Below are 17,812 nucleotides of genomic sequence, written 5' to 3' on the forward strand. Positions count from 1 at the left end.
CCATGTTTCACACCTTGTCCCTCTCAGATTTTGGGAAGCACTTCAGATTCTTAAATGTTGGGCTGAGTGCTGTAGCTATCTCTAGAAATCTTATATTGGTACCTTCTTTGCATTTTGTCAGATCTGCAATTAAAGTGTTCTTAAATCGAACAACATATGCTGGGTCATCATCCGAGATTGCCATAACACGAAGTATATGGCAGAATGGGGGTAAAACCATGAAATTCTCCACCAAGGAATTCAGTTACAAATTTACTAAACACATTGTTTTAAGGAGTACCATCAGCATGGAAGCATGTCCTCTAGAATGGTGTCTGAAGGGACATACTAATGTTTAGCATATCTGGCCTGTAAATAACTTGCAATGCCAGCTACAGAAGTGCTGTGGGAGCTCCTGTTTTCACTTTCAGGTAACATTGTAAATAAAAAGCAGGTAGCATTATCTCCTGTAAATGTAAACAAACTTGTTTGTCTTAGCGATTGACTGAACAAAAAGTAGGACTGAGTGGACTTGTAGGCTCTAAAGTTTTACATTGTTTTGTTTTCGAGTGCAGTTAGATTTAAAAAAAAGTCTACATTTGTAAATTGCACTTTCACATTAAAGAGCTTGCACTACAATACTTGTATAGGTGAATTCAAAAATACTATTTTTTATCATTTTTACAGTGCAAATATTTGTAATAAAAATTATTTAAAGTGAGCACTGTACACTTTGTATCCTAGTGTTGAACAGTGCGATTCAAACTGCAATTAATCCCGGTAATTTTTTTTATCAAGTTAATTTGTTTTGAGTTAATCACTTGAGTTAACTGTGATTAGTTGACAGCTGTAATTCCAGCTGATTCTTTCAGATGTCCTTTACCACCACAGGCTGGATTTATCGGAGCAGTGGTTCTTCAAGTAGATGCAGCCATGTATTCCACTAACTGGATCTGGAGAAGTTTGCTTAGCTGCACCTGTAGAGGGGTGATGCTCATGCCTCATGGCCATTGCCCCTCCCCATGCTACATGAGGCAGCACTGCCTGGACACCCCTCAGTTCCTTCTTACCACCTGTGGCTGCAGTCAGAGCTCAGTGTGGTCTTAACCTCACAACCTATCAACTAGTTTAGTTTTTCCCTTGTTTTTGATACTTAGTAGTACCCTGAGGACAGGTCTACACTTAAAATGCTGTAGAAGTGCAACTGTGTTGGTGCTGCTGTGCTGCTTCAGTGAAGACACTACTATGCCATTGGGAGAGTGTTTCCTGTCAGTGTAGTCAATCTACCTCCGCAAGAGGTGGTAGCTATGTCAACGGGAGAAGGCCTCCTGTTGACAGTGCTGTCTACACCAGAGGTTAGGTTGGTATAACTGCATCGCTCAGGGATGTGGATTTTTCACAGCTCTGAGCAACGTAGTTATACCAATATAAGTTTATAGTGTAAATGTGGCCCTACTGTTAGATTAATATTCGTCATATTAGTTTGTTTTCCTTGGCAATTCCCTCACTGGGTTTAAACATTGTCCTTCATGTGGGACAGTGATCTCCAACAATGATTCCCACCACTCTGTCTTGGCAAGGCCCATGTTAAAGAGCATTGTGCGATCTGCAGATTGTTCAAAAAATGGACTCAAGTGTCTTAGGACCTTTGCCTGAAACAGCACATGCTTGAATAGGCCATGTTGAGGGCCTCCGTACTGAAGCAGGCATCTGGTTGAAGATCACCCTCTGATTCTGAGAGTGCTGCTGCTTCATGTTCCAGAAAAGGCGCTTCTCTGAAGAAATGGGTAGCAGGATTGACGCTCATCTTGTGATTGGGATTGAGGCCCCTGGCCCCACGTCTACTGGCCATCAATGCCTTATCCATGCCAGTAACTTCCATGGAATCGCTGAGATGCTCCTCGGTTGCAGAGATCCTGCTCTTCATCTCGCTTGAAGGCGAGATTGCTGGCCAGGTCTGCAGTGGTGACCATCGATCCGCCACAGGCCCAGGCACTGGCAGTCCTCCTTGTGAAGCCTCCAGAGTCATCAGCCCTGGAACAGGATCCTGCTTTGGCTCAGTGAAGGGCCTCTCCTTCATCTCTGGATAATTCTGTGCTGCTCTTCCATACTGAAGGATTTTAAGTGTACCAAGACCTTTTGCAGTGTAACTGCTTCCCTCAGTATCCAAGTGGAGCTCTTCCAAGAGAACACCCATAAATTAGTGGATGTCTTGCAGCCATCTGACCTGGGACAGACGCTCTCCTTATCAATTATGCGCTCCTTAACCGGCTAAGGCCCTCTGGATCACATTGGCTTCAGTGTTGCCTGCAGCTAAGTGCATGGAAAAGAGCTATTTCATTCCCTTGCCAGGATTTGAGGAGTTTTACTCCCATTTGGCCCCAAATTTCCTAGTTCCAACTGTGGTGAATGATAGACCTCAGCAGGGCAGTTTAGGTCCGTGCCCAAGGGTAGGGATTCTAAATGAGTGGACCTCCTGGATAGGACACCTCCTCTTCATTACAGGTATGAATTGCTAACCAGCAAGCCTTGCTGTCCATGTACAGTTTTGTTGACTGGACCACTATATCAAAAGTCGCAGACCAGCTTCCCAAAGCCTCGTGAGAGGAATTTTGGGTATTTGTCACTGAAGGCTGCTTGGTGACTAAGACATCCTTGCAATCTGTGCTGAATGTTGCAGGCACCTATGCCAGGGTGGTGGCCTCCATGGTCACGATGAGGAGGACTTCCTGACTGGAGCAATGCCTGAATTCTGCAATGTCCTGCAAGCCATTAAGAATTTATCCTTTGGCGGCCAAATGCTGTTTTTAGACAAAGCTGATGAGCTGGTAGAGGGCTACGCTGCAGTCTTTAGGGGTGTATACACCAGTGGTGGGGAAGCATCACTACGGCATTCAACAGCAGCAGCAGACTTCTTTGTCCAGACCACTGTTCCAATCGTTGCTCCTCTCTCCTCATCTCGCTGCTTTTGGGGACAGGCTGGCCTGCTTTCACAATGCTTGGGGCTCGATTATCACTGACAGCTAGGTGCTAAGCACCATCAGACTGGGTTATGCCATCTAATTCCTCTCCACAACCTCCCTCCCTGCCTCTCTTCAAGGACCCCACTCATGAGATACTGCTCCTCAAGCAGGTCTGCGCTCTGCTGGCTTTGGGAGTGAAGGAGGAGGTTCCATCAGAACACCAGGATCACAGCTTCTATTCCTGGTACTTCCTAATACCGAAATCCAAGGAAGGAGTAAGAGCCATCCTCTACCTTTGCAGCCTCAACAAATATATTGGGTACGTGAGGTTCCAAATGGTCACTCTATGGACTGTTCTCCCTCTGTGTCTCAGAACAACTGGCTTGCTGCTCTAAACCTTCAGGACGTCTACTTTCATGCAGTGGTTTAGAAAGCTCCTTCAGTTCACCTTGATGGAATGCCTCTTTCAGTACACAGTGTTTCCATTCAACTCTTTTGTCCCCCTGTTTTTTACCAGATGCATCGTCATTGTTACAACAAATATTAAGAAGAAGGAAATTTACATCTTCCCATATCTGGATGACACTTTATTGAGGGGCGAATCCAGAGATGAAGTTCTTGCTCACATCAGTGCCACATTGTGCTTGCTTGACCATCTGAGTCTCATCCTAAACACTGGAATGTCAACTTTGACTCCCACTCAAAAAATCAAGTTTATTAAGGCTGTATTAGATTCCTTGATGTCAAAAGCATTTCTGCCAACAGACCATTTTCAGATAATTCACCCTCTTTGCCTTAGTCTTCTGTCTCAGCCTTCCATGACAGTTTGGACATGACTGAGGCTCTTTGACTACATATCCTCTTGCATGCAGGTAGTCCGGTTTCCAAGGCTGTGCCTTCGCTCCTTTCAAATGTAGCTCAGGATGATCTACCATTCTACTTTTCATCCTCTAGACAGACTGGTTTGTGTTCCTCTGGTGGTTCTTGGGTCCTTGTAATGGTGGATTCATCCAGAGCATGTTTGCCAAGGCATTCCTTTTGTTTGGCCTTCACCAACCAAGTTGGTTGTTACTGATGCCTACCTGGTGGTCTGGCTGGCAGAGCTGGGGTCATTGAAGGTACAGGGACTGTTGTCCAAGCAGGAGACCTCATTCCATATCAACGTGCTGAAGCTTCAGGCCATCAACAATACATGTCATGTATTTTTGGGGACAGTATCAGAGACTCAGTGATTCACATACTTACTGATAATATCACCGTGATGTGCTATGTGAACAAACAAGGTGGAGGACGTGCTCCAGGTTGCTCTGCCTAGATGCAATTAGGCTGTGGCAGTTCTGCATTGTGGAGAACATTACTCCAATAGCCATTGGCTTACCTGGGGGTTCAGAATCATCTCGCAGACCATCTCGGCAGGTATTATGCCCTGAGTCATGAGTGGTCCCTGAAAACAAATGTCCTCTTGGTCCTCTTCATAGCTTGGAGCATCCCAACAATCAACCCGTTCGCTGCAAGGGACAACAGGAAATGTCGTCTGTTCTGTTTTCAGGGGGGGCCTCAGTCCAAGCTGGTGGTCAGCTCTCTTGTATGTCTTTCCCTCAGTGCCAATCGCCCCTCAGCTCATCCTTAAACTCAAGCTGGATTGGACCAAGCTTATTCTCATTGCCCCAGTGTGGCTGAAATAATGCCAGCTCTCTGACCTTCTTTCACTGTGTATTGAACTTTCCATACTGCTTTTTCCCTGTACTCACTCAAAAGCAGGGATTTTAGTTTTCCGTGATAAAAATCCAAAATTTGCTGATTTAAAAATAAATATCTGCTTTTTTAATGCAATTAAAATGGAACACTGAACTTCAGTTTTCATAGCCACAATATATATAGCTATCAGTTGAACACAATGTTTTATTGATATACAGTAGAATCCCATTTATCCAGCTCTCCTTTATCTGGCTCTCTGTGTTAACCGAACCACTAGCCACCCAGAGCAGACTACCCAAGCTCCGCTGCTGTTAGCCTCAATTAAATATAACTATTTATAGTTCAGTTAACACGGAGAGCCGGATAACAGAGGCTCAGATAAATGGGGTTCTACTGTAAGTAAATGAGGAAGGAGAGCAGTGTTTGACTGTTCAACAAGTCCTCCTTAACAGTGGAAAACCATCCACCAGGATGGCCTGTTCAGTGAAATGGAAGTGATTTTCAGTGTGGTCATTAGCCTGTGGAATCCAACCAACACTGGCTTCTATCCAGGACATTTTGGACTACCTGCTGCACCTTCAGTCGTTGGGGCTTGTGTTCAGTTTATTGAAAGTGCATCTGGCAGCATTATCAACATTTCGTTCTCCAATTCAGAGAAGATCAGTCTTCTTCAATACCATGGTAGCAAGTTTCATTTCTTTAGGTGACAAATCTGAGGAACTGTCCCAGATTGAGGTGTCATTGAGGAGGTTTTGGAACAAATTGATTCACTAAACAGTAATAAGTCACCAGGACCAGATGGTATTGACTCAAGAGCTCTGAAGGAACTCAGATGTGAAATTGCAGAACTACTAACTATAGTCTGTAACCTATCGTTTAAATCAATTTCTGTACCAAATGACTGGAGGATAGCTCATGTGATGCCAATCTTTAAAAAGGGCTCCAGAGGTGATCCTGGGAATTACAGGCCCATTTACCCGGTACTGAAGTCAGGCTAACTGGTTGAAACTATAGTAAAGAACAAAATTATCTGACATGTAGATGAACATAATTTGTTGGGGAATAGTCAACATGTTTTTTGTAAAGGGAAATCATGCCTCACCAGTCTAATAGAATTCTTTGAGGGGTCAACAAGCATGTGGACAAGGGGGATCCAATGGATATAGTGTACTTAGATTTTCAGAAAGATTTGACATGGTCCCTCACCAAAGGCTCTTAAGCAAAGTAAGCTGTCATGGGATAATAGGGAAGATCTTCTCATGGATTGGTAACTTTGTTAAAAGATAGGAAACAAAGGATAGGAATAAATGGTCAGTTTTCAGACTGGAGAGAGGTGAATAGTGGTGTCCCCCAGGGGTCTGTACTGGGACCAGTCATATTCAACATATTCATAAATGATCTGGAAAAAGGGGTAAACAGTGCAGTGACAAAACGCATAGATGATACAAAACTATTCGAGATAGTTAAGTCCCAGGCAGACTGCAAAGAGCTACAAAAGGATCTCTCAAGAATAGGGACTGGGGAACAAAATAGCAGATGAAATTCAATATTGATAAATGCAAAGTAATCTGCATTGGAAGACATAATCCCAATTAAATGTATCAAATGATGGGATCTAAATTAGCTGTTACCACTCAAGAAGGAGATCTTGGAGTCATTGTGGATAGTTCTCTGAAAACATCCACTCAGTGTGCGGCCTTCATCTACAACCCCTGGTTTCAGGGGAAATTTCATCAAAATTGACATGGTACCCTGAAATGTTTTGATTTCGATGAATCAGCAAATGCTGACCAAAAAAAGTACATCTAAATTTTTTCTTTTTTCTGTTAAAATATTGTTATGAATGAAGGTTTCTTGATTCTCAGTCATATTTCTATGTTAATTTTATGTACATAACTCAAGCCTCAATTTCCAGTTAGTGGAATATGTGGCTGCATCTACTTGAAGAACCACTGCTCCTATAAATCCAGCCGGTGGTGGTAAAGGACATTTGAAAGAATCAGCTGGAATTATAGCTGTCAACTAATCACAGTTAACTCAAGTGATCAACTCAAAATATTTTCTCTTTCACATTTAGAATACTTATGTGGAAGAGGTGGACTGCAATATTTAAACTGTAGTGTGTAATGTAGCCTACAAAGGCAACAGTGAAATTGGAACTGAGTAACTTCAGTTCTTAATAAGAAAAGGAGTACTTGTGGCACCTTAGAGACTAACCAATTTATCTGAGCATGAGCTTTCGTGAGCTACAGCTCACGAAAGCTCATGCTCAGATAAATTGGTTAGTCTCTAAGGTGCCACAAGTACTCCTTTTCTTTTTGCGAATACAGACTAACACGGCTGTTACTCTGAAACCTTTCAGTTCTTAATAATACTTGTACTGTTTATGGCTGACTTAGAACAACGTTTCCTTAGCTCTCGTCCCCTAACACCCCTACTCTACTTGCGCTACATGGATGACATCTTCATCGTCTGGACGCATGGAAAAGAAGCCCTTGAGGCTGGACTAGATGATCATAATGGTCCCTTCTGACCTTAATATCTATGAATTGCACCATCATTTCAACAATTTCCATCCCACCATCAACCTCAGCCTAGACCAGTCCACACAACCGGTCCATTTCCTGGACACTACTGTGCTAATAAGCGATGGTCACATAAACACCACCCTGTACTGGAAACCTATGGACCATTATACTTACCTACAGCTTCCATCCAGGACATACCACACAATCCATTGTCTACAGCCAAGCTCTAAGATACAACCGCATTTGCTCCAACCCCTCAGACAGAGACAAACACCTACAAGATCTCTATCAAGCATTCTTAAAACTACAGTACCAACCTGCTGAAGTGAAAAAACAGATTGACAGAGCCAGAAGAGTACCCAGAAGTCACCTACTACAGGACAGGCCCAAAAAAGAAAATAACACAACGCCACTAACGGTCACCTTCAGCCCTCAACTAAAACCTCTCCAGCGCATCATCAAAGCTCTACAACCTGTCCTGAAAAGCGATCCCTCACTCTCTCAGATCTTGGGAGATAGACTAGTCCTCGCTTACAGACAGCCCCCCAACCTGAAGCAAATACTCTCCAGCAACCACACACCACACAGCAAAAACACTAACCCAGGAACCTATCCTTGCAACAAAGCCCGGTGCCAACTCTGTCCACATATTTATTCAAGTGATACCATCATAGAACCTACTCACATTAGCCATGCCATCAGGGGCTCGTTCACCTGCACATGTACCAATGTGATATATGCCATCATGTGCAAGCAATGCCCCTCTGCCACGTACATTGGCCAAACCGGACAGTCTCTACGCAAAAGAATAAATGGATACAAATCTGGCATCAAGAATCATAACATTCAAAAACTGGTAGGAGAACACTTCAGCCTCTTGGGCCACTCAGTAACAGATTTAAAGGTGGCAATTTTGCAACAGAAAAGCTTCAAAACCAGACTCAAACGAGAAACTGCTGAGCTTGAATTAATATGCAAACTAGATACCATTAACTTGGGTTTGAATAGAGACTGGGAGTGGCTGGGTCATTACACATATTGAATCTATTTCCCTATGTTAAGTATCCTCACACCTTCTTGTCAACTGTCTAAATGGGCCATCTTGATTATCACTACAAAGTTTTTTTTCTCCTGTTGATAATAGCTCATCTTAATTAATTAGCCTCTTACTCCACCTTTTCATGTTCTCTGTATGTATGTGTGTATATGTGTGTATGTGTATATCTATATCTATCTATCTATATCTATATATCTTCTTACTATATGTTCCATTCTATGCATCCGATGAAGTGGGCTGTAGCTCACGAAAGCTTATGCTCAAATAAATTTGTTAGTCTCTAAGGTGCCACAAATACTCCTGTTCTTTTTACAGATACAGACTAACATGGCTGCTGCTCTGAAACCTGTACTGTTTGTTGTTATATTTCCAGTGAAACTGGAAAATTAAAATTAGTGGATTTATTATAGTTGACTTTAGTAATTGGCATTTTAAATAAACAGGGTGGAGTATGTAAACTGAATTAATGCCAGTGTATATCTTAATTGCAGGATACCCCTAAATCAGGTACTAGTTGCAGTTCACGCTGTTCAAGTTCCAGACAGGATTCTGAGAGCACAAGGCCTGAATCGGAAACAGAAGATGTGCTATGGGAAGATCTGTTGCACTGTGCAGAGTGCCGGTCTTCCTGTACCAGTGAGACAGATGTAGAAAACCCTCAAGTTAATCCTTGTGTGAAAAAAGAATATAGAGATGACCCATTTCACCAGGTTGGTGTCCTGTAATTATTTTTATTATCTAATGGAGTACTCGCTACCTGCAGTCCTAACAGCTTTATGAAGTGTTCAGGAGTTAGAACTGGGGAGAGAAACTTACTTTAAATGAAAATAACAGAAATTAAATGCTGAATTAGTAGCAAAGTTCTGATTTAAATCCTTTAAAACATGGACAATTTTATCATGGGAGATGTAGTCCAGCTAGGGAGCCTAGTCCATAGAGGGAATATGGGGGTCATGAAGCACCAAAACTACAACTCCTATAAGGCACCACAGCTTTTAACTTACTTCTAACTCAGCATAACTTTAACATATTTTATTTTAAGTTAATTTTTTGTTTTAAGGGCAATATCTATTAATAGATAAGTGTAAGACAGTCATACAATTCATGAATCACATGATGAGCAGAGCTATTATACTTCATTACTGCAGTGCAGATTTAGGAAACTAATCTTTGAATTAGACACAGATCAAACAGGACTTTTTTAGAGACATTCGTAGTTTACATAGTTTATGGGACTGTAAATGAAGAAAATTTGTATACATTCATATGCATATTTAGAGAATATGGGCATTAAGTGTTTAAAATTCATCAGTTTCTCTAAAATATATATTCTGTTTTCTAACGATTAATATTGTAATTTTGGTTCTTATGATTTGCGTATACTTCCTAAACAGTTATTTTAAAACAAATACAGCAGCTGTGTTGTTAGAACTTAAAAAAAAAAAAAAAGAAAGAAAAAAATAACTTTCCAATATAAACTGAATATTTTAATTGGCATATTTAACAAAAATGGAGATTGCAGTTTAGCTTTTAGTTTTACTATTTACTATCTTTTGTTCTATTTATAGTTACGCTTTGCTTAAATTTCAGATCAAGAATAAAATAAGTAAACTTACAATGGAATGGTATTATACCAGATGTGCTATCTTTACTTTTCTGCAGATGTTTGTTTTTGCACAGAAAACGTTCATTTGTGCATTTAAAAAAAAGAAAGAATGCTCCCAGTGGTTTTTACTCCATGAAAGGAAAATCCTTTATCTTTTTTTTAAAATTTCACTCCACTCTGTTCCTGCAACTAACCAGATTTAAAGGTCATTTTAGTAATGTCGTTCACTTTCTGTTTAGTAACACTGAAGATTTGACCAGTGAGTGAATAGCATTTAACAATAGGAAGAATCCAAATGAATAGTAGGAAACCCATTCTGTGAAAAAGATCTAGCTTTAAACAGTTAAAAAAATTAGCTGTAATTTTATTACAAGGCAAACTAATAAGCTATACTCTTTCAGTATTCTTTTTAAATTTCTTTAATTAGAGGGAGTATTACGCCACTGTTCAAGTGTTTTTATAGGCCAGTGTTTCTCAAATGCAACCACTGTGGCCGCATGCAGCCACCAGGAGCTTTTTGTGCAGCCACAGGCTCCTGGGTTGTCATTGGGGAGGCAAAGCAGTGTTAACAAACATACACTTTTCATAGAAACAGACTTATGAGCTAGCAAGTCTTTTTTTAAAAAAAAAAAAAAGGGAGGTGCGAGGGGGCAAAAGAAACAACAAAAAGACAAGACCATGCAAAGCAAATTATTTGTTTCTATTGTGTTTTGGTCCACTAAAGAATAGAGACAACTGTACATTATTTTTATTATTGAGTGCAATAAAAACCTACCTAAATTATGATTTAGACATGTATATGTGCATATTTATTGTTCTAAAGTTAATAAAGTATTTTAGGAAAAATTGTCAGAGCGGCCACCAGCAAGAGTTGGTGGCCACACTCTGAGGCCACCAAAAAATTTCTTGTGAGAACCCCTGGCTCTTCATATTCATATTCACATTCGGGGTCATTCCTCAGCTTCAACTTGGTCTTATTGTTACCAGTCTTTGCCAGCCCAGCTGCTCCTTGGTTTAGGCCAGGGGTCTCAAACACGCGGCGGCCCGTGAAGTTATTTCCTGCAGCCCTCCATATGTGCTGACTCCATTGGCAGCCAAGCTCTGTTCCCCCCACCCCCCCCTCTTTCCCTCCCTGAGCGCACCGCGTCCCCGCTCCTCCACCTACCTCCCAGTGCTTCCTGCCACCAAACACCTGTTTGGCGCCGCTTAGGACTTTCCATTTCCAGGAAGGGGGAGAGTAGCAGGGACGTGGCGCGCTTGGGGAAGGAGGTGGAAAAGAGGAGGGGCTGGGGCGGGGATTTGTAGAAGGGGTTGGAATAGGGGCAGGGAGGGGCGGAGTTGGGGTGGGGACTTTGGGGAAGGGGTTGGAATGGGGGCAGGGAAGGGATGGTAAGAAGTGGGGCAGGGCCTCATGGACTAGATGAGCAGTCTGAGGTATGAAGTTCAGCATGTATGATTGATTGTTTGTGAGTAGTTGGGAAGAATGTTTGTTAAAAGTGGCAACATATTTTGCATGAATAGTTACTTTAAAAAGTTCATGCCATTACAGCTATGCTGATAGACTGTTAGTGTAGATCGTCATCAGTGTTACTGACCACATAAGGAATAGTTACAGGTGTTTATATTTTGTTAAAACTCCTCTTCACATTACAGTTTTTAAAAAGTTAATACATTGACTTTTAATAGCATACTATATTACTCTTCCTTTTTTTCATTTTTGACTATACTTTTGTATCGTTGTATGAAAAGGTTTCAGTGATGTGGCCCTCGAGCCAATGTACTAGTCCTCAGGTGGCCCTCGTGGTGATTTGTGTTTGAGATACCTGGTTTAGGCTATGTCTACGCTTATGATGGTGTGTAACGTACATATGCAGCACACACCCCTAGCACAGGTGTGTATATATAGCAGTGAAGACAATGAGGCAGTACTTACATGTGTAAAGGCACACCACAACTTCAGAGTATATATCCTACACAGCTCTTTACACACCCAAACAGTGCTTCCCTTGTCTACACTGATATTTTTAGCAGTCTAACATCCTGCTGCTAGAGCCTTTCCATGGTCCATTGTCTATCATCCTGCTGCTGGAGCTTTTCCCCGCTGCAGAGAGCTGCCAGAGTTTTTTCCTGTCACAGGGGGTAGCAACAGGGAAAGTCTCTGGCAACTTCCCTCTGCCTCCTCCCTGCCACAGCTTTTCATTGCTGTGTGTAGCTACATGCTGCAGTGTGGACGCAGCCTGCTTTACTACAGCATGTACCTTCACGCACCCTACATACCACTGCCAGTATAGATAGGGCCTTAAAGTACACCAATGTCAGTGTCTTTGAAGGCGTTGTTCTGAAAGAACCGGGTTCTCCAAGATCACCAGCACTTCCAGACATTTTGTTACTCTGTAGCCTTCCCAAGTTGTATTTTGGGGTAAGGCATTTTCAGAGGTAAAGCACAACTGTGCCAACAAAAGCCCCAAATATAGACTGTTTTGCAAGTATAGCTGCATTCCCAATAGGAGCATTTGCCAGTATTCCTACACCAGTAAATCACTCCAAGTGTAGATATAACATAGACATAGCCTTAAACTTCTAAAAAGCTCCAGATAGCATAAATATATTAATGATGACATCTCAACCTTCAAACATACAAAACCAAAAAATGAAATCATAATGGGTGATTTCAACTATATACATATTGCCTGGGTAAATGTCATCTTAGGGCATGATGCAGAGAAAATTTCTAGACACCGTGAATGACTGCTTCCTGTAGAAGCGAGTCCTGGAACTCACAAAGGCAGAGGCAATTCTTTATTTAGTCCTAAGTGGAGCTCAGCATCTAGTCCAAGAAATAACTATAGCTGAACAGCTCAGTAATAGTGACCATAATGTAATTAAATTTAACATGCTTGTAGGAAGGGAAAATATTAAAAACAACAACAAAATGCCACTTCAATAACATTTAACTTCACTTATGGAAATTAAAAAGAGTAGTCACAAGGGTAAAAGGCCTGCAAGCAGCACAGAGACTATTTAAAAACATCATCATAAAGGCTCAGATTAAATGTATATCCCAAATAAAAAAAGACAGTAGAATGAAAAGAATGCCACCATGGTTTAATAGCAGAGTAATGGGGACCATTAGAGGCAAAATGGCTTCCTTTAAAATTTGGAATTCAAATCCTAATGAGGAAAATAGAAAGGAGAACAAACTCTGGCAAGTAACTTGTAAAAATGTAATTTGGAGAAGCAACTTGCTAAAGATAAAAAAATTACTGTTAGTTTTTGCAAGTACGTCAGAAGCCTGTCACTTAGGCAGTGGGGCCTTTATATGACAAAGGTGTTAAAGAAACCTTCAGGGAAGACAAGGCCGTTGCAGAGTAGCTAAATAAATTCTTTGCATTGGTCTTCACTGCAGAGGATGTGGGGGAGATATCCACATTGGAGCTATTCTTTTTGGGTGAAAAATCTGAAGTATTGTCCCAAATTGATGTATCAGTTGAAGATTTTTTAGAATAAATTGACAAATTAAGTGCCGGATGACACTTAAGGACCAGATGATATCCACCCAATAGTTCTGAAGGAACTCAAATATGAAATTGCAGAACTACTGACTGTAGTATGTAATCTATCACTAAAATCAGCCTCTGCACCGGATGACTGGAAGGTAGAAAATGTAACACTGATTTAAAAAAAAAAAAGAAGAAGAAGGCGGCTTCAGCAGAGATCCTGGTTGAGCTGAACTTTAGTACTGGGCAAACTTGGTAAAAACTATAGTACCGAATAGAATTATCGGACACCTACATAAACACAATATGTTGGGGAAGAGTCAACACAGCTTTTGTAAAGGGAAATCATGCCTCACCAATATACAGTAAAAGCTGTGTTAGCTGGCACTTTACCAATTGGAAAGCTCTATAAACCGGCATTTTGGGAGGGGGCTCTAGGAGGGAGTTGGGGTGTGGGAAGGGGTTCAGGGCAAGGGGTTGGTGCAGGAGGGGTTTTGGGGTGCTGGATCTGGGTGGCACTCACCTCAGGCGGCTCCCCGCAAATGGTGACATGCTGCTGCTATCTGGAGGCATGGCCAGGTGGTTCTGCGCGCTGCCTCTTCCTGCAGGCGCCACCCCTGCAGCTCCCACTGGTCACAGTCAATACTCCTAGGCAGAGGAATGGTGACAGGGGTTCCGTGCTCTGCAGCTCCCATTGACTGGGGAACGTTACCAATGGGAGCTGTGGGAGCCGGCGCCCAACTAGGAGCAGCAGGGACATGTCACCGTTTGCAGGGAGCCGCCCAAGGTAAATGCCGCCTGAATCCGGCACCCCAAAAATCCTCCTGTGCCCCAACCCTCTGCCCCGAGCCCCCTCCTGCAACCAAACTCCCTCCCAGAACCCCCTCCTCCTCCCTCACCCCAGCCCTGAGCCCTTTCCTACACCCAAACTCCTTCCCTTTTAGTTAACCACAATTTTTGATTTACTGGCACCCCCCATTTCTCTGAACATGCCGGGTAACAAAGCTTTTAGTGTATTAAAATTCTTTGAGGGAGTCAACAAGCATGCGGATAGGAGTGATCCAGTAGATACAGTATACTTGGATTTTCAGAAAGCCTTTGACAAGGTCCTTCGCCAAAAGCTCTTAAGCAAAGAGGGAAGGTCCTCTCTACTGGGAGGACCAGTAACTGCTTGAAAGATGGGAAACAGTCAGTTTGCACAATGGAGAGAGATGAACAGATTCTTCTTTGAGTGCTTGCTCATGTCAATTCCATTCTAGATGTGTGCATGACCTCATGCACAATTGTCAGAATTTTTTGCCTTAGCAGTATCCATTGGGCCAGCTGTGGGGCCATCTGGAGTGCTGTGCTCACCAGTATATGAGGCACTGCCGGCACGACAACCACTTAGTTCCTTCTTGCCGCGCAGGTCGGAGCGCCTTCCCCTTGCCTCCCAAGTGGATAGTGTTTTTTCTAGTACCTGTTGTCTCTTCTCTTTGTATATAGCTGTTAGTTAGTAATTAGGAGTTAAGTTGTAAGAGTTAGCAAGTTAGAGTCCTTGCAGGCACTTTACCCCGGGGCGGGGCATGCCCCAGCCTCCAGGTTTCAAGCCCTGTTCAGACTGCAATAGACCTGTGCCTGTTAGCGACCCCCATGGCAGATTCCTAAAGTGCTTGGGAGAGTTGCACACAAAGGACAAGTGTTGAATTTGCAAAAACTTTCGTCCCAGGACTCAAAAGGAGTGGGACATTTATCTGAGGGCCCTCCTCATGGAGTCCATGCTTAGTCCAGTCTTGGAGCCTTCCTCCTCTAACTCCACGCCAAGCACCTTAGAGTCGGTGAGGAGCACACCGCTGGCACTGGGCTCCGCCCGGCACCGCTCCCCTTTGCTGGTGCCCAAGAAGCGCCTGAAAAAGCGAGGCTCCCTGGCACCAAGCAAGAAAGGACAATGGGCGCTGGGCAAAGGACCCAGTTCAGGCTGCCTGCTCATTCCAGAGCCTCAAGGGAGTGCCTCTCCATCTGGACTCCCCAGCCCCTCTTTCCCTCCCCCCCAAGGATCCGACTCTTGGGAGCATTAGGGGATCCAGGTACCTGGTAGTGCCTTTGACGTCTGAGGCCCTTGTGGTGGCTAGGGACCAGAGAGCCTTTCCAGTGCCGCCTGCGCCATGTACGATGTTGGATGTGCCTAAGGCTCCCCACGCTAAGGGCAAATCAGTCATGGGACCACCTCAGAGGGCAGTCAAATGCTGTCAGTCCCCAGAGCAGAGGCAGCGCTCCCCGACTCCATGACCAAGGTCTCTGGTCAGACAGTCCAGGTTGCTGGCACCGCGGTCCTGGTCTCCACCAGTGCAGCACAGATCACCCGCAGTGAGGCACCGATTGTCCTCCCACCAGCTGACGCCCCAGCGCAGGTCTCCATCCATGCATCATTCTTCACTGGTATGGGACCGCTTACCTTTGCAGCACCGATATCTACGTCCCTGGCACCAGTCCTCAGAGAGGTGCCAATCACCTTATTCGAGGCACTGCTCTGCCGCTCCTAGTATCAGCTGCCAGACCCAGGCATCTACAGTTCCGCCTTGGTCACCGGAAGGGGACTCGTCTGGGTCGGAGTGGGACTTTAGCCCCTTGCCACGGCAGCAGCGACTCCTGTGGGTACCAGAGACCGTCTTGGCTCCTGCAGTGCCAGCATGGCAGCAGAGGCCAGTGGCCAGTCCAATGGCCTTATTGAAACGTGTGGGGCATGCCGGCGATGCTGATGCCTTTCTCGCACCAGTTCTCCCTTGTGGCTTCGGAGAAGCAACTCCCTCCACTGACGGTACCAAGTTTGGTGTGCAGCACAGACTCTGATGCTGGGGTAGAGAAGTTGGTGTGCACTCCAAGGGAGCCCTCCCCTGTGGGGGACAGTGCCCCAGGCCCTTCCACAATGGTGCAATCATCATCCTCATCACCAGATGAGGCAGTAGCGGGGCCTTCACATGCTAGTTTTCCCGATGACTAGAGAGCACCATGCCCTGCTTAGAAAGGTGGCTTTGAATTTGGGCTCAGAAGTGGAAGAACTGGTGGAACAATCAGACAACTTTTTTGATGTTCTAACAGTGGCAGCCCCATCATGGGTTGCACTGCTGGTATATGAAGGGGTTCTAAAGATCGCTACGGCCCTGTGGCTCATCCCATCTTCTATCCCGCCCACCTCCAAGGGGGTAGAAAAGAAATATTTCATCCCCACTAAGGGGTTCAAATATTTGTATACCCACCACCCTCAGGGTCGTTTGTCGTATCTGCGGCCAACGAAAAGGACAGGCACGGGTAAGTGAGTTCCAGCCCCCAAAACAGACACCTGGAGGGTGGACCTTTTTTGGGAGAAAAGCTTATTCAACAGCCAGCCTTCAGTTTAGAGTGTTGAACCACCAAGCTTTGTTGGGGAGATATGGTTTTAACTTGTGGGACTTCCTCAAGAAGTTCAGAGACTCCCTCCTCAGGACTTGGGCCAGGAGTTTGCTACCCTCCTGGAGGAGGGTACTGCGGTGGCAAGGCGCTCTCTCTAGAGGGCCTGGGACACAGCCAATTCGACGGCCAGGATCGTTGCCTTGGACATAGTGATGAGGCACAGTTCCTGGCTTCAGTCCTCAAGTTGTCCCAGGAAACGCAGTCCTCCATCCATAACCTTCCCATCGAAGGAAACGGGCTCTTTTCAGAGAAAACAGATGCAAGGCTGCATGGACACAACAATTCTTGAGCCACCCTCTGCTCGCTCGGTCTGCATATGCAGCAGACGGCAAGAAAGCAGTTCTGGCTATCCCCTGCCTCCCTGGTAGGGTTTCTGGAGACAGAGGGTTCAGTCATCATTGCCCCTCCAGCTCCCGTCTGCCCACTCAGCCTGGCCTTGCGAAACACCAGGGAGGCCAGAAGCACTCCTTTTGAGGATGCGCTTGAGGAATTGCAGGGTGTAGCCCAGATATACTGAACACCCAGTGGTCTGAGGTTACTCGTGACCATGCCAACTGGAAGGGATGCAGGCGATTGAGGAAAGAGTAGGAAAGTAGATTCTGAAAACTGACTGGCACCCTATGAGGAAAGGTTATAAAAAAACAAACAAACAAAAAACTGGGCATGTTGAGTCTTAAGAACAGAAGACTGATGCGGGGCGGGGGGGAGTACTGATAATCTTCTTATGTGTTATGGGCTGTTAAAAAGAGGATTGTGAACAGTTCTCCATGTCCACTGAAGATGATAAAACAAAAAATAATGGGCTTAATCTGCAGCAAGAGAGAATTAGGTGTTAGGAAAAGCTTTCTAACTGTAAGAAAAGTGAAGTACTGGACTAGTCTTCCAAGTAAAGTTGTAGAATTCCTGTCATTGAAGGTTTTTAAGAACAGGTTAGACAAATACCTGTCAGGGATAGTCTAAATGTACTTAGTCCTGCCTCAGTGCAGGTGGATGGACTAGATACTTCTCAAGGTCCCTTCCAATCTTGCATTTTTATGATTCTATGATGATCTGGT

At 44.1% G+C, this 17,812-nt stretch overlaps 1 protein-coding gene across 3 annotated transcripts in view; it reads left to right on the forward strand.

Moving 5' to 3' along the window:
• The window catches only part of PHTF2 (putative homeodomain transcription factor 2), a 183,031-nt gene that overhangs the window by 127,981 nt on the left and 37,238 nt on the right, over nucleotides 1-17,812 (forward strand). For all 3 annotated transcript variants that reach the window (XM_074942549.1, XM_074942548.1, XM_074942546.1), the window contains one exon: nucleotides 8,717-8,935. In XM_074942549.1, coding sequence (XP_074798650.1) covers nucleotides 8,717-8,935 — 219 coding nt within the window. The remainder of the gene's footprint in view (nucleotides 1-8,716; nucleotides 8,936-17,812) is intronic.

The sequence above is a fragment of the Natator depressus genome, chromosome 1, assembly GCF_965152275.1.
Source record: "Natator depressus isolate rNatDep1 chromosome 1, rNatDep2.hap1, whole genome shotgun sequence".
Taxonomy (NCBI): domain Eukaryota; kingdom Metazoa; phylum Chordata; order Testudines; family Cheloniidae; genus Natator; species Natator depressus.